General features: G+C 34.4%; 1 protein-coding gene across 1 annotated transcript in view; it reads left to right on the top strand.

Moving 5' to 3' along the window:
* NCAM2 (neural cell adhesion molecule 2) overlaps positions 1 to 26,655 on the top strand; it is a 444,936-nt gene that overhangs the window by 365,300 nt on the left and 52,981 nt on the right. The window contains exons 10-12 of the mRNA XM_058522953.1: positions 4,869 to 5,056; positions 9,966 to 10,062; positions 24,415 to 24,588. Coding sequence (XP_058378936.1) covers positions 4,869 to 5,056; positions 9,966 to 10,062; positions 24,415 to 24,588 — 459 coding nt within the window. The remainder of the gene's footprint in view (positions 1 to 4,868; positions 5,057 to 9,965; positions 10,063 to 24,414; positions 24,589 to 26,655) is intronic.

Consider the following 26,655-nt stretch of genomic DNA (forward strand, 5'->3'; position numbering starts at 1 on the left):
TCAGCATGGAAATTGGAAAAGTGGTGATGATTTTATTATCTCATTTTATTGGCATCGCCTGGAAATAAATGAATGTACAAATATACACTCGTTTTCACCAAAATCCTTCTAAGCTGTATTATATACTTTCTTTATTGCTTAAATACAATATGAAAGATACAATAAGATATGATCTGTATGTATATAATGACCTATAGAAACAACTCTCTGAGAATGTATTTGTAGTTATTAATAGAATAACTGGCATAGCAGTGTGGTTTCATGAAACGAACACATATAGCCAAAAGATTGTGGTCTTGGCTCCACAACCACATTCCCAAATATCCCAGAGCAATGTTTCTCATATGTAGAATAAATATTTGTAGATTATTTCCATGTTTCTTTCTAGCTATGAGATGCTGTGAGATCTGTCAAATTCTTCAGAACTTAAAATTACCATGTGCACAAAAGTGTTCCTGGTTTAACTTTGTTCATGGGTAAATACTATAAATACAAAGATCACTTCTTCACGCAATGACAACTTGGTAAATTCACACAGTTGAGTGTAAATATCCTATCTTTCTCTCTCTGGAAGTCTTCCATCTTTCCCTGTCTGAAAGTCTAAATGTCTTTTTTGTATGATTAATTTAAAAAAATTTTTAATTTTAATTCTAACATTTCAAATATACAAAAATTACAGAAAATAATCCCATAGCTCTCACTGCCATATTTACTTCAGATCTGTCTCTGCAGTCATGTGGTCATTCTCTCTTGAAGAAAGGGAAGCAAGTTTTCCTTTTAATTACCTCTTTGGGGAGTACCCTTTCTTTTGTCAAAGAGATACTATTCTGACACTTGTTAAAAATAGTAAGGAAGACTTTACTTAAGACTAGTGCAATAAGGGAGAGAGATTGAACTTAACTCCAAATACAAAGACGAGTGGGGATTTATCGCCAATGAGTAGAGTGATGGGGGTCAGTGGATGGAAAATTATGAAGAACTTGATTAAATTTCAAAGATAATATGATTCTTGCTCAACTAGCCTAACAGGATTCTTGTTAAAAGCAGGCCATGGATATAGACACTAAGGGTGGGTAATGAGTAACTTGGTCAGATATCAAAGGTGATCAGGTATCAAAAGTGGGAAGATTCTCACTAAACTGACTTAGCAGAATTCTTTGCTAAAGGCAGGCCAGGGTCAGGGCCTGAAGACAAGGCCTAGCCAAAAAAAAAAGGCTTAGAGAAAGCTGACTGAACTTTTGTTAAGTAGGGTGTTTTCATCAACTTCCTTGATTCTCATTGGTCCCAGACACTTTCTGAAAGGATAACTCTACCTCCCCATGCAGTGGATGAGTGAATGATATGTTTCCATCTTGTCACTATTCAAGTTTCTCTAATTTTTCTTCGGTTCTCTGCTCAGATAAAAATTTGTTCTTCTAATAAAGTTATTTCTGTTCATTTTAATTTGTAGACTATTTTAATTTGGATGTTAATAGGATGTGGGGGACACAATAATGCCTTAAGAGATGTTTCCATCACTTTATATTGCATGTAGTCAGGAACTAATTTTCCCCATACATGGATATGGGACACAAAACCTAGGCGAAGAATGCAACTTCAAGGTGAAAATTTGTCCACGCCTATTTTTTTGCTTTTATATATATATCATTGATTCTGGTCTTTCCACAGTTCTGCATATTCTTTCTTCCTCCTTTCCCCTGCTATTTTTTTTTAACTGCCCAAGTTAATTTCCTCTGCACAGTGTTTGAACTTTCATGACGTGAAAGGCCTACTTTTCTTAAAAGGCCTAATTTTTTTAAAATTACAGTTTTTGATTTATCAACATGAAATATGGCTATACTTTTTTAGCCTGAAGTCTTCACGTGTTGCGTCTTCCTGTGTCACATCTTTCTTCACACAGTGGCCCAATACTAATGATTTCATTAACATGCCAGACTTGTGCCAGTGAATATCGCTGCCTTCCTACTGTTTTGATATTTACAAAGCATATAATGTATAGGAATTTAGTTTCCATTTTATCCTAGATGGGAGTTATCAATATTTTTTTGCCTCATGCCATAAATACATTTTTTTTATTTTTTTTGTGAGGAAGATCAGCCCTGAGCTAACATCCGATGCCAATCCTCCTCTTTTTGCCGAGGAAGATTGGCCCTGGCCTAACATCTGTGCCAATCCTCCTCTACTTTACATGGGACGCCACCACAGCATGGCTTGACAAGCGGTACAGTGGTGTTCCCTGAGATCCAAACCTGTGAACCCCAGGCCCCCAAAGTGGAGCGCGCACACTTAACTGCTGCGCCTCTGGGCTGGCCCCTAAATACATTTTTTAATGTGGCTTTCCATGTAGCATGTACTGCCTGTAGCCCGTTTGCATTCAACATCAGTAATTCTGAATTAAATTCCCACTGAGATCATCAGGCAAGTAATCAGCGGCAATTGCTGCTTTTATAGAAAAACTAAATCTTACCCTAAGTTTATGGTTAAATTATAATAATATAATACACACACACAGATGCCATATTGTGGACAGAGTAGACTGTGAGTCATTTATTAATAGTTCCGTTAGCATGTAGGATTTTTATATTAGGCTATATTTATATGCAAATAAATTATCTCTAAACCTCTCCCTATAATTTTATAATGCTAAAGAGATTATATTTCGTATGCTTTAAGCAATAATAAAATATTTTATCAAAGATATAGATATTAGATTAGATTTTGACTTTGAATATCAGAAAGTGTGGCTTCTCTGACAGTTGTACCCCTAATTAATTATATGTTCTTAGATTTTTCACTTAATCTCCCTGGCCTTGAAAGTTTTTTTTTTTTTTCTTTTCTCCTTGAAAATATCTTCTGTTCAATTTAACTGAACTCTTGAATTGAAATTAATGGACTGTTTAATTTCCAGTCAATTTGATGTACAGTTTGTGAGAACCAAGTAAACATCTTATACAATGTAAGCCAATAGGTATGTAACTGTGGCCAAGACACATCTTAATTCATAGAGTTCAGATTGTTTGGTGGAGAAACAATCAAATAGATCCTTCCAATGCCTTAATATCAAGCTGAGAGAGGGCATAGAAGGCCATGGGAGCACAAGGTAGGGAACCTCACTCAAAATTGAAGTGTGTGGAAAGGCTGTATTTAGGAAGCATGGAGCTTAGTTTTGAAGGCAGCCAGGTGAAGGGAAGGGCGGGCAAGCTGAGGGAAAACCACAGGCAGATATGTCTGTGTAATATTTAGCACACCTACATGCCAAGACATGCCACCATTTGATTAGCCAATCCTCTGTTGTGGGACATTAAGTCGTTTTGAGTTTTTGTTAAAATAATCATGCATTAAAAGTCCTTTATATAAACCTTTGATAATATTTCTAATGATTTTCACTGGAGGGGTGCCTAAGACTGGACTGCAGAATCAAGATTATGAAGCTTTTTAAGGTGCTTTATCTTTCTGAGGAATTGTTCCAATTATATTCCCCTCAATAGTGTATGATAAGTTCCGTATCACCTAAACATGGCTAGCACTGAATATTATAATTTTGTTCCTGGGTTTAATGGGAATATAGTGGGTCCTGGTTAAAATCACCCTAGGGTCACATTCTAGCCCCATAACTTGGCAGCTTTTACCCCAGATCCTTCATGCTTAGAACAGGATAACACCTTCCTCACAATGATATTAAAAAGATTAAATAGAATAAAATGTATAAACTTACTGTCATATGGAAAACCTTCAACAAACATTTCCTACTTTTGTGTGAGTTTGGCATTAAAAATACACTGTAAAACATACATAGGATAAGGATTTTTAAATTATTACTTGTGCATTTGTACTACAGATTATAATTCTTGTATATCTGATATATAATCTATTGATATAACAAAATTAGAAGTAGGTCATTTTTAGGTAATTAGGGTAGTAAAACAAAAAGTTTGTTAGACAACTGAAATTGATAATTTATGAAGGGATATTAAATTCTAAATAGTTAATATTAGTAACAATAATAATTGTTAACCACTTAATTTAGGTTTATGTTGTTATGTAAAAATAAAAAAATGAATCCTCTCAAATAATTGCACAATTAAGATATTGAGACTCAAAATGGTTATGATTGACTGGCATTTGGGCTACAGTTCTAAGCGAAGCAAGACTAAAAACCGTGTTTCTGTGTCTTCACAATTAGGTCATTTCAATAAAATGATATAATATATTGTCTGTTTTCTCTTAACTATCATTATAGATGTCTGGTGTAGGGGCCTGAAAATTGACAGTGTGTTATAGGAACTGCTTAATTTTCAAATGAACTATTGTTGATGAAATTAAATTAAATCATCTCTGGTTTAATAAGTACTGGAAATAATATTTCAGGAAAAGAAATTGTTTAGTTGTGATATTGCCATTTCAATTTAGATTTCATATCTGCTTTAAAATATTTTATAGAAGAAATTATGTGACTAAGACAAGATTAAAACATGAGACAAGACTGCTGATTTTTGTTAAGTTTTGTTCTAAATTCTTACTTTATGATGTGGGTTGTAGAAACACATTCCACATATGTAGATAGCCATTAATTTACTGAATGAATATTTTTGTCAGATTATTAAAAGCAAATTTAACTTTGTGTTAATGTTTCATATTTTAATAATTGGCCAACTTTGAATGTTTTTGTATTAATATTAAAATTATTTGATGAAACAGCAAATGATATATATTTTCCTGAGTTCTGATGTCACATATTAAATATATGAAATTAGAATTGCTGTGGCTTCTTTTTGTAGTCCAGTAATAATTACTATGGTTTATACTAATTAAATGACTATTTATCTTAAAGAAAAGGTCTATAAATGTTCTACTGTGTTGCTTTACAGATGCTCCCAAGTTCATATCAAACCAAACAATTTATTACTCTTGGGAAGGAAATCCAATCAACATAAGCTGTGATGTGAACTCTAATCCACCAGCGTCAGTCCATTGGAGAAGAGAGAAATTAGTCTTGCCAGCCAAAAACACCACTAATTTAAAGACATATAGTGCAGGGAGAAAGATGATATTAGAGGTAAGTTTTCATGTATATGTAAATAAACTGTATTATTTTAGCAATTATCTACTATTTTATAATGTGTTTAAATATCTTAATTTATAAATATAATACATTTATATTATATAATATATATTTATGTATATATAAATTCTACTGTGTATATTTTGTGTTTATTTATTTAAAGGGAAATTTTATACATTTGGATCATGTTAATGATCCATTAATGATTAACATTTCACTATTTACTTATATAGAAATATGGGTGTATAGCAAAAGCCATTATTTTTCATAAATTATTTTTGGAAAAAAAAAAACAATTATATCTGGAAGAAAAATAGGGAGAAGGAATGAGTAATTTGTCAGTTATTGAGGGCCAGAAGTTCAGTTTCAGTGTTGATACTAGCCATCAATTCTACAGTTATACCTTCCTTCTTCTTAGCCTGGCATATATAAATGCTATCTGCTAGCTACATATTTACAAATTCCTAAATAAACCAGATTTACTTATCAAAGCTTCATTTCATTTTATTTTTTAAGTTAAGATAGTATATAATTGTTTTTATACTACCAAGTGCCTGGCCTTTAAATTCTGTTTGAATACAATACCTTTTATTTATTAATTTCAGATTATGTGTGTGTATATATCAATTCCCAGAGTTTACATAAGTCTATAACAGTGATCATCAGCCCTTCCAATTTATGATGCTTTCAGAACAATTGGAAATCTTCCTCAGTCTTATTTAGTTGAGAAGATGCTACATTTTCCCCACCAATCAATTTATATAAAGTTAAAAAATGTGTTTTTCAGAGTAAAATCTGATATCTGTATTGCATTAACTTAAAGGTATTCTCACTGGTACCGTATTACCTCTTCTACCTGGTAATTGGAGTTAGTAAACCGTTTGGTTGATAGCAAGATTTAGCTATCACTTCCCCCAAATGTTTGGATAACTGTTTGGTAATTAAGCCACTTTGTCTAAATCTATTTCAGTTTAAATTGGTTTCTTTGTTAACTATATTGGAGGAACTAACTATTGGTAAATTGACACAGAGGTCAATTTCACAAAGACATTTGGGCAGATTTAACCTAAATTTTAGATATTTAACCATAGTTAAAACTGAGGTTATATGTAACTTCAATTTTGGGTAGTGTATTAGTGTACTTGGGCTGCCATAACAAAATACCAGCGATTGTGTGCCTTAAACAACAGAAACCTTTTTTTTCCCACGCATTTCTGGAGACTAGAAGTCCAAGATCAAGGTGCCAGAAAGGTTGGTTTCTGGTGAAACCTCTCTCTTTGGTTTGCAAATGATGCTCTCTCACTGTGTACTCACATGGGCTTTCTTCTGTGCGCACAGAGAGAGAGAGCTCTGGTGTCTCTTCTTATAAGGACATCAGGCCCCACTCTTATGACCGCATTTAACCTTAATTACCTCTTTAAAGACCCTGTCTCCATTAGACATTAGGACTTCAATACAGAATTTTGATGGCAGACATAATTCAGCCCATAACAGGTAGATTTAAATTTATGTTTAAATGACAGGCTAATCTATAATTTCTGCTTTACTTCATCTCGCCACTTGTTGTTTCTGGGATAGCTCATAATTCTCCATAGTCAATGTCAAGCAACATTGTGTAAATCTGAAATTTAAATATTTTATTCATATAAAGCTGTCATGCTGTTTAATCTTCTGCCTAAATGGCGTTCTTCTCCATCCCAAGGTGATAACTAAACAATTTTTGTTTACTTTACACATAGGTGATTTGTTGATTAAAGCATTGACCTTGAGCATACACTTTTTATGTGTATGCTACTTTCAAAAATTAAACTTAAATACTGAATAGTTAATATAGATGTGTAACTAACACAGCTTAAAGACAAAATAAAACAGAATAACAATAAAAAAACAAAAAGAAAAAGCAGTAATGAGCATTACTAATTTTGAATTAGTAGCAGACATAGTTTCTTGGGATAGTACATTAGCTTTTTTTTAGTAATTATTCTAATAGTCACATAATTGCTAGTTCTTAAGAACATATAATAAAATATAGAAAAAAATCAAGTTTAAAATTGATAACAAGTTGGTCAATAACAGATTTCTTGGGTTGATTTGTAAAGTTTTTCTTTTTCTTGGATTAAATATGTATATTCAATCTTTTAAATTTATGAATTTTTAAGTATAACAAAATATGCTATAATTTTTTGTGTGTGTGTGTGAGGAAGATCAGCCCTGAGCTAACATCCATGCTAATCCTCCTCTTTTTGCTGAGGAAGACGGGCTCTGAGCTAACATCTATTGCCAATCCTCCTCCTTTTTTTCCCCCAAAGCCGAGTAGATAGTTGTATGTCGTAGTTGCACATCCTTCCAGTTGTGTATGTGGGATGTGGCCTCAGCATGACCAGAGAAGCGGTGCGTCCGTGCGTGCCCAGGATCCGAACTCCGGCCGCCGGTAGCGGAGCGCGCGCACTTCACCGCTAATCACAGGGTCGGCCCTAAATTTTTTGAGTTACTGCCAAAATGCATCTATAAAGGTCATCCAAATTTTTTTTTTTTTTCCTGAGCGCTCCCCTGAGGTAATAAGACAACTTTTCAATATATGGGCAAAAATTAATGCAGGAAGTTTCTAATAGGTTGATTGGAATAATATTCTGCTTTCCATCATTTGTATCGTTGTTCCTTGTCCTAAGTAATGATGCTAACTGTTAAATAAATTATATTTTCATGGTGGAATACATAAAAAAAGGAAATCAAGTCTTTGAAGGTTTAGGAAAAAGACTAGCAAACTCTTTTATTAACAGTGTGCTTTCAGTTATATTTTGATTTTCAAAACAATATTTGTTGACCTATTATATTCTATCAAAGCCTAAATTCTTAAGTAATCTTGAATTATTTTAACTGCATATTAAAATATGCAGAGATGATGTCCAAAGTAGATGTTCCTAGCACTTCCTGGATAAATATCAGCAACAATTTGCATATTTTAAGCATTTAAATATTTTTAAATTAATGCTTTATAAAATACTTTTGTTGTGTATTATTTATATTTCAGTAAAATTATCTGTTATTTCATTGTGCTGGGATTGAGTGCAAAACCACTACTGGACTTGACTTTCATATTACTTTCCTAGAATACACAAAATATTCTGAAGGGCCCATGATTTGGCCAGGTTTTTCTCAATCTGTCTTTTTAATCATTTGGGCTACTAGAGGTATTTTCTGTATTTGTTAGTCATACAACATGATAAAAGAATTGTTTTTTTCAGATGGAATTGTAAAGCTTTTATCTTTTGATAGGTGAACTCCCAGGAACAGGAGAAAAAAAAAGTCAACTGAGCCTTTTAAAAATCATTTCAATGAAAATGGCTATATTTAAATTACTTTATTAATGTTGAAGAGCTGTGTAACAGTCTCGATTCTTTGTCATGGCCATCCTCTCTCTGCATTGTATTCATTCAGTACATATTCTTCCCTACAGGATATACAAATAACTTTCTCATATGCCTATAGAATAAGGATTTTTTTGTCACTAACATTATTTTAGTGTTAAATTAGCCTGGTTTATTAAAGCAGAATGTAAGAAAAATGAATATTTTAATCACGTAAGAGTACTTATGTAAAAGCTGTTAAAGCTCCTAATCCTTAAACCTATGATCTGTTCCTAGATGGACAGCTGACTAGAGAATGAATGACACAGCTTTTTTGTGCTCTTTCAGAATTACCATCTTCAATGAACCTCAAAATTGCACTTTTAGTTAATAGCCTCTCATTACCACAAATCATTTTCCCCCTTTTGGGACAGAGTTGAAATTAACAGCAACTCTTGTTGTAAGTGTATTCTCTCTTAATAATAGTTACTGAGATTGAAAATTATATCTATTACTATCATCAAATCTCTTTTCTGAATTGATACTTCAGAATTTTGGTACATTAGAATGACAGGGTTGGTTCCAACGTTCAGCAATAGAATCCCGGAAGATTAACTTAATTATGGATCTCAAATGTGTAAGGATTGAGGTCAGCTATTTTCCACCTAAACTGAAAGAGAATGATAGGAATTGAACAGAAATGGAGGCAACATACTGTTATTAGATATCAAGATAATGTGCCTGTCTACAGGGATTGCTACAGAAGGGCAACATTTTCTTGCAGAATACCTTCATGGAACGTTTCTTTTTAGAATGAGTCCTCATCTTTTGTTAATATTTCATGTTCAATAAAATCATAAGAGAGAGAGAAAACTGACACATTTCAAGCCTTTCTTGAACTTTAAATTTTATTTATTTATTTTTTTCCCCCAAAGCCCCAGTAGATAGTTGTATGTCATAGCTGCACATCCTTCTAGTTGCTGTATGTGGGACACGGCCTCAGCATGGCTGGAGAAGCAGTGCGTCGGGGCGCGCCCGGGATCCAAACCTGGGCCGCCAGTAGCGGAGCGCGCGCACTTACCACTAAGCCAAGGGGCCGGCCCTTAAACTTTAAATCTGCCTGATCGTAGGCTAAAACATAGAAAGCAAAGAGTTAACATGTTTTTGGTACAAGTTACCTGTTTGCAAGTTCACATCTGCAGAGATTGCAGAATATATATTTTTCAAGCTGTGTACTAATTTCTGAGCTTTACATATATAAATATCTAATGATTTTTCTATTCAAAAGATGTAACAAAAACGTGGCATTTATCTACTTATAAATTCATGGATTAACTATATTTCACCTAGTCCTGTGGGTAGTATAGGTCCATGGATTACATCTTAAAAGGATTTGTATTACTTAGTAATGCTCAGTTGATATAAAACAAGAATTATGGCAAGGCGTTGTGAATAATGGAACGTGTGTAAAGACAGTAGGCATACTAGAATCTATTTTAAAACTTCTGTGACATTGTTTTAAAATTATAAAACTTTTATTGTTATAATTATTTTAGATTGCACCTACATCTGACAATGACTTTGGACGATATAATTGCACAGCCACTAACCGTATAGGAACAAGATTTCAAGAATATATTCTTGCTTTGGCTGGTAAGTGTAGCACAAGAATTTCTGAGATCTCATGAAATATTTCTGTAAGCAAATAGCTTTTACATTTTAATAAGTCATGATACAGGTTATTATTAGAAAGAAGGAACAGGTGCCTAAAAACTTGGAACAGTTGTATCTGACATATAGTGTCAGACTTAGAATATGTTTACTAATCAATATTGATTGTAAACCCTGATTCTAATTCCCCCAACTTTATAAGTAAGATATTGATGAAAGAAGTAGGAAGCCTGTGTCTTAAGAAATCAAATTAGATTTCATGTAAAGTAAGAATCCTGTCAAAAAAATTAAAAATAAAAGACATCTTGAGAGAAAATAAACTAAAATTAATCTATTGGAAAATTCTAAACGTGAAAGTACAAATAGTAAACTGATTTTTAGGGCAAATAGAAAATTAAGGATTATGTAATTTTTGTTGAAGATTGTTTCAATTTGTGTCTATAAAAATATTCTAGTTCCTCCCTTAAAGCTTAAAGATATAGAAATAATAACATGTGGAGTAAAATTTATTTTAATTAGAAATCCAGCCATATTTTTAGTTATATATATATATGTGTGTATATATATATATGCACAAATACATATATATTTACAGAATTTGCTGTTATGTTTTACAAAACTGATTAGAAATCTGGAAATGTACATTTTTTTATATTTTGTATAACTCAGATGATGCAAAAACATGATTTATTGTCTTCTAAGACTAGGTGGAGGAATATCAGAAAATTACTGTAATATTATGTTTTGATAGAAGAAATGGCTTCTGTGAAAATATTTTTAAGCATTTGCTAAGTAGAGTTCTAATATATAACTGTAATCTTATATCAAGTTGTTAAAGATATTTATTTCTATTGATATGTAAATATATCTCAAAAGTAACGTCATTAGTTGTAAAGCCCAAAAGGGAGATTAACAAGTTTACAAAGCTAATAATACTCAAATTATTATGTAACTGGAAAACCTGTTATTCTCCAATTCAAGTTTTACTACACTGAGGGAGAAAGGAGAGAAGTGATGGTGTGAAAGGGTTTTAGGGAAGGAAGCAGGAAGGAAAATATTTAGATGAGAGGGAGTTAAGACAGGAGGGAAAGGAGGGAGGGAGAGATGAAGGAAGGAAGGAAATAAATGAATATTATTGTCAACCATGAAGTCATTAGAAAATTAATCTCAATGAAAATCATGGGAAGTAGACTCTACTTTGAGGCATATGAAGGAACCATTGTATGAGCAAATTAAACTTCAGGCAAGTGAAATGTACTAAGTCATATCAAAATTCATTGATTATAAATTGAAGTGTCACCTGTACTGATAAGAATCATTCACTACTCATATTAATTCCAAAGCTTAGGAAATGAGGCACATTTCCTTATAATTAGTATGAACTTTTTATAAATGATAACTAGATATATAATTAATATATGTGTATATATATAATTATATTAATGCTGATACACTGTTATACACTGGCTTTTTTTACAAATCATGCAGTTTTGTATCTATTGGGTAAAACTTGATAAATGACCAGACTTTTTTTTTTTTTTAGTTTTTAGGAGTTTTTAATTGTGGAAAAAATATGAAAAATAGAACATAATATTGATGAGATTTAAAGAATCTTATTAAATCACAGGAAATATTTAATGTCTATGCACCTTCCTATCTCACATTTCTTACTGTAACATTTTTCATTTAAAAATATATTTGAAACCTATCCTTCTAATGAAGATGTGAAAATAGTAGGTTTCCCTCTGCCCAACCATAATAAAAAATAGAAAATGTGTGTTCAAGCTAAGAGTTAGAATGTTGTTGGAAATATCTTGTGAATACTGCAATTCTCTTAGTATTCCAAAATTTTGTGACAAATACACACCTAAAATTCATTTCAGGAAAAGATAGATTCAACTGAATTTGTAATGAAGATATAAAAATGAATTAGACACCGAGCCTTAGATGGGAAACATGCATTTAAATATCAACATTTATAGATATTATTCCTTTGATGAGACCCCTTTATTTAATGCTTACAAAATTTAGTCTTTCTGGGAAAATTCGAACCCTGAAAGTGCAATGTGATTTTAAATAAAATATAAGAGAAACATTATATAGAAATTTAAATATTTCAAAATATGCGTACATATCACTGCTCAATATTTCATTGGGCTATTTGACTAGTAAAAAGTCAAGATAATTTGGCGTATGGTATTTTATATTGTAACAGATTACTTTGATTTCAAAGGGCAATAAATTAAAACAGCCAAAATTTAGCATGAAATCATGTGCTGTACGTTCAGTGAAAAATATAAGAAAAAGCTACCTTTTTAACTTCCTTTGTTTCAAAGATCTTTTCTTCCCTCCTCTTTTCCTTCCTTCTGTTCTTCCTATTTTACTTTCTGAATAATTAAGTCCTACATCTGATCCAGGTAGGCATCTGTGTGCAGGTGAGATGGGGCACAGCAACTTGGCATGGGTGTCAGATCCTAAGCAGAGTGAGTGGAGTGAAGGGGGGATCTAGTGGTCCAGTGTGTGGTGTTAGAGCCCAGGCACAGTGAAAAGGATGTCCATGTGCCAAGACAGAAACAGCAACCCAGAGAGGAGTGTTGGAATCTGTTCACTATAAGGAGTTCAAATAAGGGGCAGGGTGTCAGGGGAGGGCGGTGATGGATGATTCATTTCTACAGGGGCATAGATAACATTAGTAAATATGTAAAGTATAATATTAGATAACGATTTCACCTTTGGAGAAGTACAGATAGAGCAAGTGTAAAACCTAGAAGGACCCTGTGGTAATAGTTGGGTATTGGAGGTATCAGTGTGAACTCTGATTTTAATGTATGTAGATGGGTATAGAAAGGAGAAAAGAAGTAAAGATATGTGTGTGTGTGTGTGTGTGTGTTCAGCCATTTCTACACGGAGCTTCCTTTAACGAGGAATGTTAGAAAACAGTTTCTGAGCTAGTTCTAACCACTGAGAGGACTTGGGAGCTGCAAAGAGCGTAGAACATACCTGACAGCCAGATCTTGGATTCTAAAGACCATTCTGCACTAAAAGTAACCAGTGCTCTTTGTAAAAATGGCTAATTCTAGGAGTGGGACAGAAAAACTGCAAGATAAACCTGGGTCAGTGTGTTGTGCCATAAAAAAAGGAAATTAAAAGAAAGGATAGGGATATGTCAAAAACATCCATAAACCAACTTTAACAAACATCATAATACAAATTATTTCAGCAAAAGAGCATCAATGGTTGCTAAAGCCGGTATGTAAAAGTTAGATGAGTAAAAAAATAGAAATAGCCTGAAAGTACCTATCCCCAAATTATTAGTTAATTCCAAAAAGAAAAATAGTAACTTTACAGTTGATAAACCAAGCAAATCCCACTTTAATTAAGTGATCAAAATTAACATCATTAGTAATAAGAAAATTAAACTTAGGTACTAACAGCAAGAGGCAACAAGAAGAACACGGAGTAACTGTTGTGTTATTCCTGCCAAAAATGCATAATCAGGATCTAGTGTGAGGAAATACAAGACAAATCCAAATTGAGGTACCATCTGCAAAATAACTAGCCTTCAAAGTGTCAAAGCCTTGCAAACCAAGGCAACTGTCTAGACTAAAGGGCAGTAAAGATAAATAACAGATAAATATCATGCATGCATCTTTTGTTATAAGGGACATTATTGGATGGTAGGTAAATTTTGATTGTGGTTTTTGGATTACATAGCAATTTAATTGTTTTATAGAGCCTTTGTAGTAAAATATTTTGTTGTAGTAAGTAAATGCTAAAGTTGGCATCATGTCACCTTACTGTTAGTGATTCAGATTAAAAAGAAAAGCTCTATGCACTATTCTTGCAAATTTTCTGTAAATATGAAATTATGTTAAAAGAAAAAAGAATAAAAAGGAAGGAAACTAAGGGGAATAAACAAATATGCATAAGATAGAGCATCTTTGGTAAGCCACGTAACTTGTGAACATAAGTAGCGTTCTTGATAAAAATCATCTGTATCTTTTTTGTGTGTGCATACGTAGTTTGATATGTGATCCTATAAGTGGTTTTAAAATATTAAAAAGACATTTTTGCCTATTAATTAATCATTTATTCACAGACAACTAGTGTTTTCAAATATGCATATATAATTTTACTCTAAAATATAGCAAGTTATTTAGACATCTCTTAAATCTCTTAATAATTGTGATGCCATTATTCTTAACAATGGAGATATGGTCTTTAGTAACAGTGTAATTATAACAGGGTACAGAAATAAGCATATAGATGCCACTTATAAGCTGGATATTACACCTCCATGCCTCCCACTTCTTTTGCCATTATCTCTGCTGGGAAAGAACAGCTTGATAAAGTTCTAGTAAGAAAACAGATAGGAGTGATGAGCTAAGTTGAATCCTGAGTAATCGTCGCCATAATTCTCGCAGTAGCTCAAGGAAGTACATGGGATATATTTATACCTATTTTACAGAAGAAAGTTATGTTTACAAATTAGGAAACAATACATAAAACAGTTTGTTATTATTATATCTATTATTATGATGATGATTTAAACAATGAGTAGCATAAAATATTGGCTGCATCAAAGGGCTCCTATGAGTAAAGGGTCAACCTGAGGGCAGAATCCCTTTTTGTGGTACCATTTCCTACATGCTATCTTTAATGGTTCAAGTCCTTTTTTTCAAACTCTATTTTTTTTTACATTCTCACACCTAATATCAAGGAATCTATGATTATTCATTTCTCAAATGATTTTTTAAAAATAAAAGATATTTAACTGTGCTTTGATTAAAGCAGAAAAACCCTGAACAAAGTCTTTCTATTAAACCCTGGCTTCATTTTCATGAGCAAGGATTGGTTAAGTTCTCTTTGACCTATTTTTCATCTTTAGAAAATTGAAATAAATACTTTTTTATGTAATTGTATGGAAAATATAAGATATTTCACATATGTGTTTGATAACTGATTTTGTTATATTAACTTTTTACCAAAATGTCAAATACAAAAACGATTAGTGGGGCCAGCTCAGTGGTGTAGTGGTTAAGTTCACGTGCTCCGCTTAGGCAGCCCTGGGTTTGCCAGTTCAGATCCCAGGTGTGGACCTACACACTGCTCCTCAAGCCATGCTGTGGTGGCGTCCCATATACAAAATAGAGGAAGACTGGCACAGATGTTAGCTCAGTGACAATATTCCTCAAGCAAAAAGAGGAAGACTGACAATGGATGTTAGCTCAGGGACAATCTTCCTCACCAAAAAAAAAAAGAAAAAATACAATTAGAGAGAGACAGAGACATTATTATATTTAACTTTTAACTGTAAACTTTTCATATTAAACTTCAATACAATGATTTCATCTTTGCTTCATTAATTAACACGCTTTTCTGATAAAGTCACCTTCTCCTGGGCAGTTTTAGGGGAGGGACTCTGCTGTAAGCTGTCATCAGGTGACACTTCCAGCACTAGGAATGGGTGCTTCAGTCCTAAAAGGGGTTTCAGTGTCCCATAGCAGCCATTCCAAGATATACCTGATGAGACTGTGTGAGGACTAAGTGATGAAATGCGTTCAACGCACCAGCACATGGCATGTAATCAACACATGTTAGCTAGCTACTGTTACGGCCAAATTATAGTTCATATAGGTCACTTGTCTTTTGGGTAGAAGTCAGTTTGTTGATGTCTCTTTAGACATAATGCAAGATCTAAACATTGTAGACCAATGCATATTAAAATTGGATAATGGGATAATGACCTCACTTGTTCTGGACACTGTATTTCTATTAAATAATACAAAATCTCATTTGATTTTCCTGCATTTTTCCTTCAAGTGTCTTGTCCTACATCTTTCTCACAAAAACTACTATTAAGTGAGGTCTCCTGTGCTGTGTTTCACAATTTTTTTTTTTTAACCTTAGTTCAGGACTCTATACTTACCCCTATTAAATCTCATCTTGTCAGTTTTGGCTCATCTTTTTAACCTACTGAGACTCTGTCAAAATCCGATGTTTTAGCCCTCTTTCCAAGATTAATTTAATTCACAGATATCATGAAGTGATCATCTGTATTTTCACCTCAGTCATGGATAAGCCTAGACAAGTCATTTTTCAGAATGGAGACCTACTTACAGGTTAAGCTGGATCAATTGAACAGAATTCTGTAGATATGGAATTACAGTCAATCTACTTGTCCTTGTACTCAGACAGCATTTTATCCAGACCCTTGTTCTGTAACACTTGAAAGCAGGTTAAAATTAGTTCATCTGGAAACACACTTTCTTCAACTAAATATAAAGCCAGTTTTCTCTTACATGATCAGTTTTATGATATAGCCTGGAAAAGTCTACGTCTTGCTCTTTTTTTCAGAAACTTTTGTTTGTCTTCAGAAACTCTTTATGGCATCCTCTTAATTTTCTAATTGCCTAAATTCTCTAAAAAATGAAATTAGGATAGATAGATATTATTTTTAGGGAATCCATGCTTGCATCAATTCCTAATCATTTGTTAGTTCACTCACTCAACAAGCATATAGTGAGCTTCTAGTAGGTGCCAGATACTGTTCTACATCTTGGGAATCTGAAGATGAATAATATATGGCACCTCATCTTTACAAATAACTTAGGGTATAAAAGATAAGGATTTCAATAGAAGTGTGAATGAAATGGTTGGGAACATAAAATGGAATTCTGACTGGAATTCTTGGGGGAGGCTTCAAATAAGTGTCAACTTTTGAGTTGAGTCTGAAAGAGTGAGTAGAAACAGGTCCAGTGAAGAAGAAAGGGAAAGATGGACAGAATCAAGGTGAGTGTGCAAAGGTATAATGCTGTGAAAAGGTATAGACTGTAAAGAGATGAGCATTTAATGGAGGACTGGAGGGCATACCATGTGAGGGGATCAATGGTGGTGATATGAATGGAAAGGTGGTGAGAGACCAAATTATGGACCTCCTTAAAAACATTCATCATATTTACATTCTGTTACATCAGGTACACAGCAAGGGAAATTTGGAGTTTTTAGTCGTAAAGCAACATGATTCATTTATCATGGAACAACTATCTTGGTAGCATTGTAGATGCTGAGTTCAACATAGCATAGAATATGGGCAATTGCCAATTTCCATGTTGTGAATAAAGTTCACAAAAGAATTGACTATATTTGCTGTACCTAATTACTTTCATCTCATTCTGTCACAAACTCTTCCAGTCAGATTTTTACCTTCACTGATCTGTAAAACCTGATATTAACAAGGTATCCATTGACCTTCTCATGCTCATTTCAGTAGTCAATTCTCAGTCCTCATACTTCTTGATTTAGCAGCAGAATATTACACAGTTCATCATTTCTTTCTCTTTCAATCATCTTCCCAGCCCCCAACTGAGCTAGCGTGTCATATGCTTTCCTGGTTTTCATCTTACCTCACTGACCACTCCTTCTCTGTCTCCTTTGCTAGTTGTTCCACATCTTTCTGACCACTTATAATCACTGTGCCTCAGTTTTTTGGATATCTTTTTATTTTATCAACACTCACACCATTGCTATTCTTCTAAATTTTTATGGATTTAAACACCACCTATACTCTAAGAACTCCAGAATATATCTTCACCTTAGATCTTTTCCCTAAATGCTATACTTTTATATCCAACCACTTGATTCCTTCTCCCCTTAGATGTTCGATAGCCAATGCAAAGGTCCAAATGTCCAGCTATCCAAACCTGATTTCCTATATTCTCCTCTACATATCTTCCTTTGGCATTCTTTCCTATCTTAGTAAATGACAACTGTCTCTTTCCAGGTGTTCAGATCAAGAAACTCACCGTCATCCTTGAATTGACTTGTTTACTTCAACCATACACCCAACCCTTCAACAAGTCTTGTTGACTCTACCAGCAGGATGTTTCCGGTTCTCATTGTTTGCATGATATCAAGCTCTAGATTCTAGTTGTTTTTGTTTGTTGGTTTGGTTTGGTTTTGCTTTTAATGTGGATTGTTGCATACATTTCTAGTCTACCTTCCTGCTTTGGCCTAGAGTGTAGTTTAAATAAAAGGTGAGCAGGGCTTCTTATTATTAAAAATAAATAAATAAATAAAGCATAATTCTCTTCTGCTCAAAGCATTTCAGTGGCTTACTATTTTGGTCAGAGATGAAGCTAAAGTGGTTATAAAGGCTTTCAGGCTTCACAAGGTCCCCTTCCCATCCCCCCCTACTGGCCTTCTCTGAACTCCATCTCCTTTCCCCTACCTTGGGCGTGCTGCTCTCCACAGATTGCTCCCTTCTTTAAACATCCAAAGCATATTTCATCTTTGTACTTACTATTTTCTCTCTTTAGCATTTTCATATAAATCGTTTTCTTCTCCTTTAAGTCCTTGGTCAAAAATTCCTTTTTTTAGTGAAGCTATTCTTGTCTACCCAGTTTAAAATTATAACACTGCAACTCTCCTCCCTGTCCCCACCTAAACTGTCTCCCTTCCCTGATTAATTTTTGACCACAGCATTTATAATAAATAATTTATATGTTACAATTACTTTTATGTAATTGGAATGTAACCTCTACAGGAGAAGTGATTGCTGTCTCATATTTACTCCAGAACATAGAAAATTGCCTGGCTCGTAGTAGATTTAGATGACTTATTGAATGTATAAAGGATTCAGTGTGTTTTATTTGATTTGCTTATGAGTCATAGTTGATATGCTCAATTAATAATGGGATATGGGAGGCCATGACTGGTGAGAAGGGTCAAGACTTGGGTGTGTTTGAGGAAATAATTTCCATTGATACTTCAGGAGCCAATGAAGACTTCAATGGAGAAAGTTAGAGGTAAAAATGATATAATCAAGGACAGATTCCCCAGAGTACTTCAGTTTAAATGATGGACTTACGAACAATTAAAATTAAAAACAATTATTCAGAGAGTTAGTATAATTACTTGTGAGGAGAAAATTTTAAACATATGTGACCAAATGCTGTGAAAAGATCAATATAATAATGATTTGTATTTGGCAATTGGAGAAAACCAGATGGGTAGTGAAATGAGAAGGAATTTGCAGAGTTGCAGATGTGCTGCTGATTGGCTATAATGTTAGATTAAGCTCACGATTGAAATAGGAAAAATATATATAAAATCTCGTCAGAAATAAGGTGGCCACTCAGAGATGAAGTAAATGGAACTCCACTCAGCCTAGCCCTGAGGTGCATGCAGTTGATAATAATACTCTGCATATTAGGGTCTTCCTAAACCTAGGAAGTGCAAGTCTTTATGTGACAATTCCTTTAGTAGTTGAGACTCTCATCAGATGGAGATTAATGAAGAAACCAAGCATAAAGGAATTTAATAGAGACAGTTGGGTGGTCATAAAAGAATTGGAAAAGCAGAGGAAAGGGAAGGAGGAATACCACAAGTGAGGTCCAGGACCAAGTCTGCAGCTGCTAACCAGAGGTCAGGAGGCTGTGCTGCCAAGCTCCCCCTCTGCTGACATCACAGCACCCTCCAGGAGAAACTGTGTGACTGGACTGTGGAGGAAGGAGATCAGCTGCTGCTATCATTCACCTCTGTAGGTCCTCTTGTCCACAGGCACCTTTTCAGAAAAGTGGGAATGGCATTCACACTCTTTCAGTGTCTCCGTGGCACTTAGAACCGTAGCAGCAAGTGCATCTTGGAAATGAAGATTTTTAGCCTTCCACTCCTTATGATAAAGGGGAATAGCTTAGATGATAGAAATTGATGTGAAATAGAAATAGATAATATCTAGGATAGGGTTTAAAACAACAATTTTGGGAGAATATTCACTTAAATACTTCCACTTAAAGGAAGGTTTACAAATATCAAGGTCTTCTGATTGATCTAAATTTAGCCATACCAACAACAATAAACAAACACATAGAGACAGAGATTGGATTGGTGGTTACCAGAGGGGAAGGGGGGAGGGAGGAGGGTGAAAGGGATGGTTCGGCTCATGTGTGTGGTGATGGGTTGTGGTTGGTGTTTGGGTGGTGGGCGCGGTGCAGTCTGTGCAGAGATAGAAGTGTGGTGATGTACACCTGAAATTTATACAATGTTATAAACCAATGTTACTGCAATAAACAAAAAATTAAAAAAAAAAAGAACAAGCAGAAAACAGAGGAAAGATAGAGACAAAGAACAAAGTATTATAAGCTGTTGGGAGCAAAACTAAAAAGAAAGCATAAAATAAAAACAAAATGATCTCTGACAACAACAAAAAAATAAATAAAAAAAATAAATTTAGCCATACCACATCCTCATCTGTGGGGAAAGAGCTGAGTCAGTGACTCTGAACTATACTTTAGTTGCCAGCTTCCCAGCTTTCTATGGGAAACCAAATTCCCAGAAGAAGTAAGGACGTCAGGGCAGAAATTAGCAACAACCTATTCAAACAGTGTGATAGGGAAACAAAAGAAATTTGTTGCCTAAGAAGAAAGTAGGACTGAAGAAAGTTTATCGTTTGGGAGACCTGTGTAGCTCATGGTAATAGGAGAGAGAAGAAAGAGAGACTAAAAATCCAAAAGATAAAAAAAGAGAAGAGCTGTCTGATGATGTTGTATTCTGCAGGAAAATTAAAGAAATGCCCTTCAGAGATGGAGGGCTTAGCCTTGGAAGCGAGGGGGGCAGACTTCATTACAGGCTCATCCAGAGGTGACAGGGTACGATTTGAGTGAACTTGCTTGATGACTTCTATTTTCTCTTTCACGTTGAGGCTATTTGCTGAGAATTGAGGATGCAATTGAGGAAGAGACCATGAAGAGCTAGAACACGTGCACACTCACATATACAACTCATCCTTTTTTGTTGTTGTTGTCGTCTTCAGCGTATTATACTCTTAGCTTATTCCAAAGCCGGAGGAAATATTGTTTTGTAATTCTGTGATTCATCTTCATTTTGAAATGTTATTAAAAATTTTACTCATCCAAGATCTCCTTTGCAGGCACATTATATTTATTAGCACCTTTCCTTTTCTTCCACATCAGTCTCTTTGGACATATACTTTCAGAATTTTGCTTTACAGGGGCTATCTTCACTTTGGGATGCTTTTTTGTTAGACAGAGGAACATAATATTTGATGTACTATTTTGAATCTGTTTCTAAACATCTATGTATATATCTGATTATTGCCCTCTTCCTTTTTCATAAGGCTGCACATACTTCCGTTTCACTGGAACTAGTTCCTCTTTATCTAATTGTATTCCTTTATTTTATCAGAATTAAAGTCAGAGGAGCAGCTCCTATCATTGTTCCTCTACCTGTTACAAGATAAAATTATCACCAAGGCAGACTTTTTATGTTTTAATATTTATACGTTGATTGAACTATAACTTTAGGCATATGTATAAATATCAAAATGTTTATCAATATCGGTTATACACTGCCAGTCTTTTTAAAGAAAGGGTAAGTGAAAATAATATTTGTGAATGTCCAGTGATTTATATCCATCAACTTATCCTCAGAGCAGCAAATTTAATGTTGGTGTTGTTGTGACCATTTTGCTTATGAGGAAACTAATACCCAACACATTTAATTTGCTGAGGGTCATACAGTAACTTGAGATTGTTGTTATCTGACTCCTTGATCATGCCACCAACTCTTTGCTATTATACACAGCATACATTTCTAAGAAAAACCTCAACATTGTATCTATTACTTTCCATTTGACTAAAATATTGATAGATGTCAATGGATACACAATAAGGTAATAGAAGGAATGTGATTATCAGGGAGGGATAGCAAAATTACAATGACTAACATTTACTAAGTGCTTAATGTATTTCAGGTATGTGCTCTACATTACTTGATACTCATAGCAGCCATAGCCGTGGGTATTATTCTAATGTCCATTTTAGAGAGAAAAATACTTATGGTTGAAGAGATGAAGAGACTTGTCTAAGATTGCAGTTGACAAAAGTAGCAAGGCCAGACTTTGGATCCATAGATTCTGACGATATATATCGAGGCTCTTAATCCAACACTATACTGGTACTAGTGAAGGTGAAAAGAAAGGGTAAGAAACAAATATGTGTTTGCACAATTGCTGTTCTATTTATTCATTCAGTGATGGGTGGCATTCATTAATTATTGAGATAGAAGGTACTAGGAATGAGTTTAGAAAAATATGCTAAACATGAGGGGAGCATTGTTTATGGAAGTCAGTATCCACAGGCCCCGTTTGAAATGTTGAACTGTGCTTGATGGTCTTTCACAATGTGGTCCTCTGTTTACATACACCCAGTGAGGTTAGATAACTCAAGATCTTGAAAGGCTGATTAAAAAGTCTAAGCTTGATGCTGCAAAGAGGAGGAAGCTCCTGAACATCCTCCTCAGGGAAGTGATGTGATCAGAGTGGTGCTTTAGAAAAATTGATTTTGCATTTATTTGCCATATGGATTGAAATTTGGTGGGATGTCCAATAGAAAAAGAAGCGGAGAGCCACTAATGGCATTGCAGGCAGAGGCAGATGGAGCCTGGGCTTGGGAATTAACAGTGGAAACAGGAAGGAAGGAATGGATATGATAATTATAATAAATAACTTCATGACTAATGATGATGTATATAAGAGATAGTCTCAAGGATGAATGCGATTATAAAACAGTTGAGGGAGTGGAGAGAAGAATTAGCAATGTTGGTCTAGGCATATCAGATGCCTTTCACCTGGACATGTTCTGTATCTTTGTATACTTTTTTAATTACTGAAATATTTAATTCATCATGTATTTCCTGAGGACTGAGTACATTCCAGGCACTTTTCTCAATGTTACATGTACGTATGTATGTATGCATGTATAAGCATGTAATAATTTAGTAGTCAGCAGGTGGTTGAATATATAAAATCAGAATGTAAACAAAAATGTTTAGGAAGATACTAGAGCTGCAAGTCATAAATATGCTTTTCTTCCTAGTCAGGTAACAGAAAGAGGAAGCCAACAGAATACAAATATAAACAAAAAACCAGGATAAGAGTCAGCAGGTCTGAAAATAGACCAAATGGCTAGAAAAAGATACCCACCAGCCTATGTTTTGGTGATACCTTTGTGCTAAGAAAAAAAAAGGCCCTTATTTCTCAGTAGGTGTACCATGTCAGGGTGCACAGCTCAGCCAGTGGTGCCTAGCTCTAGGCATGGGGTAAGAACCAAGCACCATTCCGTGCCCTGTCGTCAAAGGTGAGAGCCCATGAGGAATCACATTTCTCTCTCCTCCTCCAATACTTAGTACCTTTCCTTTTGAAACGTATTCTCAAACTGAAGATTATAATTGCTGTGATGTCCGACTTAGTCCTAGTTGACATTAGAGAGTCACTCAGCATGGGGTGGAGAATTGACAATCTTATTAAGAACAATCAATGTGTGTGTGTATGTTTCTTTTATCCTCCTCTGCAAACTTTAGATCAAACCTACAGTTGAAAAGAACCTACAGTTACAATCTAGGCATTATAGAAACATGAAAACTATGATAATGTTTATGTATGACAGCTTAAATAGATTACTTAGATAATTTAAAATTTTTATTTCCAGATAAGATTTTAATAGCAATATGACTTTGGGATGCATAAGTATTCTGCACATTTATTTCCAAACCGTAGAGCTATAACATAATGCATTTTATAGGATCTCCGAATAATTTACAGTCACTAATTAGAGCTGAAATGCAAGTGTTGCATTTCCTTACCCTATTCACATCCAAAAGGCCGTAAACCTGCCCTCCTGGCTTTGCCCAGTACCATTTATAAGGCATATTTTTATATGATCTACATTGTTCTCCTTTAACTCTAGAAAATAAGGCACATTTGACTTCTGACAGCCATTAGAGATATTTATATGAATGTTTGTATCAAAACAGACATTTACATTTACTGCATTATTTTTAATCAAGTTTTATGTTTGTTTTTGTAAAGTTAAGTCCAGAGGTTAAATTATATATTTATTCATATATTTGTAGAATATATAATATATGCAAAAAAAATTTTCTTTCTCTCTCTCTCACACACACACACACGCAAACATACACACACACACATATACACAAGCTTGGTTTCCTTGAATGCAAATAAAATGTTTATATTGTGTAGAAAAGACAGAAGTAAAATTATTCCCTCAATAAATAAAATTTGATATTGAATATTTTACTCTTTATTTGCTGTGATAATAAAGATTTACTAGCTTATACTTCTTTGCAATTGGAAGTGATCAATCAGCAATTATGCCAATTTTGTAATTGAAATATATTAAGTGATATAGGCAGTGATTTTCTTTTATTCCTAATTCTCAGAGCACCATAAGTCTTAATAATGGCCATCCACATTACTTGGATTATATTTCCTTTGTTTTTGATCCTTCGTAGATGTGCCATCCAGTCCCTATGGAGTGAAGATTATAGAGCTGTCACAGACCACAGCCAAGATTTCTTTCAACAAGCCGGACTCCCATGGGGGTGTGCCTATCCATCACTATCAAGTGGATGTCAAAGAAGTGGCATCAGAAACCTGGAAAATAGTACGCTCCCATGGAGTTCAAAGTGAGTCAATGATTTCAAAGTGCATTGGTTCTTTCAAGCTGATCTTCAATATACCTGTGTCAATAGCTTTTTACTTCCCTTCAACATGTATTTTTTTTTCTTTTAATAAGGTAGGGTTGGGAAGACATTTGCACTGCCCTATTCTTCTTGACAATAACTTTAATAAATATTGGAAAAGTTTCCATCTTTAGTAAAGATGGAAGAGTTTAGCAAAATCACCAAAGTTCAATTTGGGGGAAAAAATTTAATATTTAAAATTTTGGTGGTGGAAAAACAATTGCTGACATGTTAGATTTGATGGCTGAATATTCTGAAATATGTGTTTGTTTTTCATTTACTGATAATATTTCTTCCATAAATAGATGTGAAAGTCATACTATAATATGTAGATGTCTTATATACATATTCAGGAAGCCATCTATAAAAATTAATCTTGTCTACTAAAATTTATTTCAAAATTGTGTTTTGAAAATTTTTACTACCAATCATGGCATTTTGAGTAATGGAATTAGCTAATTCTGAGAAGTTAAAACAATTTACAACGCTTCTTTCACTTATGTAGAATTTCATCATTGTGAAAATATGTTTTCCCATTAAAAGGAGAACAAACTAAAGTAGGAAATAATGATAAATTACCAGTTGGACTCTGTTGGTTGGAACATAAAATTACATTGAGTGGCCCAAAAGAATAGCATAAGATTCTGAGGAAATTATTGCTCTGTATTGTCCTCCTCTGCTGGCCTTGCCTTGACCCCAACACACATGGTATGAGGGTTCTGAAAAAGGCATGAACCTTCCTGTGATGAATTATCCTAGTGGACAATGGAGACAGAGCAGATAAAATCATTCTAGGCTCACCAATCTTAGCACCTGCTTGTTCAAGTTTTTCTGAGAGTAACTACGGGTTTTTGACAGAAGTGTCAGAAATATTATCAATCATTAATTATTTACCACATGCTACAGATAATGCCCCCAAACAGTTCAGCTCTTATAATTTCTTTTAACGATGAGAGATTTGAGATAGATAATGTTCTTTGTGCACGTGCTCTGTAGTTTGGGAGAGAAGATTTATGAAGATGGTCCCAGAAAGAATGACTGAGTTCAAGGATTCTAGTAAAAGAAACCATTACCCTAGATGCAGGAATGATATATTTTTTTGTGTGTGTGGGGAAGATCAGCCCTGAGCTAACATCCGTCACCAATCCTCCTCTTTTTGCTGTGGAAAATTGGCCCTGGGCAAACATCCATGCCCATCTTCCTCTACTTTATATGGGACGCCGCCACAGCGTGGCTTGACAAGTGGCACATCAATGTGCGCCAGTGATCCAAACCTGTGAACCCTGGGCCACCACAGCAGAGAGCGAGAACTTAACTGCTATGCCACCGGCTGGCCCCAGGAATAATATTTTTTTAAGAGAGAGAAAACAAGGGAGGTGAAAAGTGAGAGACAGAAAGGGAAAATGAATTATTTCTGATACTACAGAACACTCCAAGTGGGTGCTAAAGCACAGCCATGAAGAAAGTAATGTTAATTCTGAACATTATAGAAATTAAATTTAGCAGAATCATACTGCCTCATCCCACCCCTCCACCCTGGGGGCAAAGGTTCGTAGATCCCCCCGAGACTTCTTACAAAGTTGCAACACCATGGAGAATTTATAATGACTTTAATCTAGCCAAGTTGATCAGGTTCAAAAACCTGACTTTGTACCCCATGTATCCATCTCTCAGAAGCCGATTTCCATGCTTATAAGATTAATATATAATAACAATAACAAAGAACATTTGTCACTTTGCAATGAGAAATCACTGTCCCAGAAATTAGGCATTTCAGAGTGTATATGATAGGTATATTCTTTACCTGTGGGTATGTTATGTAGGAAAGAGAACACGAGTCAGAAACTTGTTTGGTGAGTCATGAAGATCAGTAGGGGAAATTACATGCACGGAATATTTAACGCCCTCAGACTGGGACAGCTTGAAGCTTGTCAATGAGACTGAAATATTCAAAGTCCTGTGGCTGGAACTTTCTCATTTTCATGTGAGGAAAATTTCTCCATTGATACA

This window comes from Diceros bicornis, chromosome 27, assembly GCF_020826845.1.
Source record: "Diceros bicornis minor isolate mBicDic1 chromosome 27, mDicBic1.mat.cur, whole genome shotgun sequence".
Taxonomy (NCBI): Eukaryota; Metazoa; Chordata; class Mammalia; order Perissodactyla; family Rhinocerotidae; genus Diceros; species Diceros bicornis.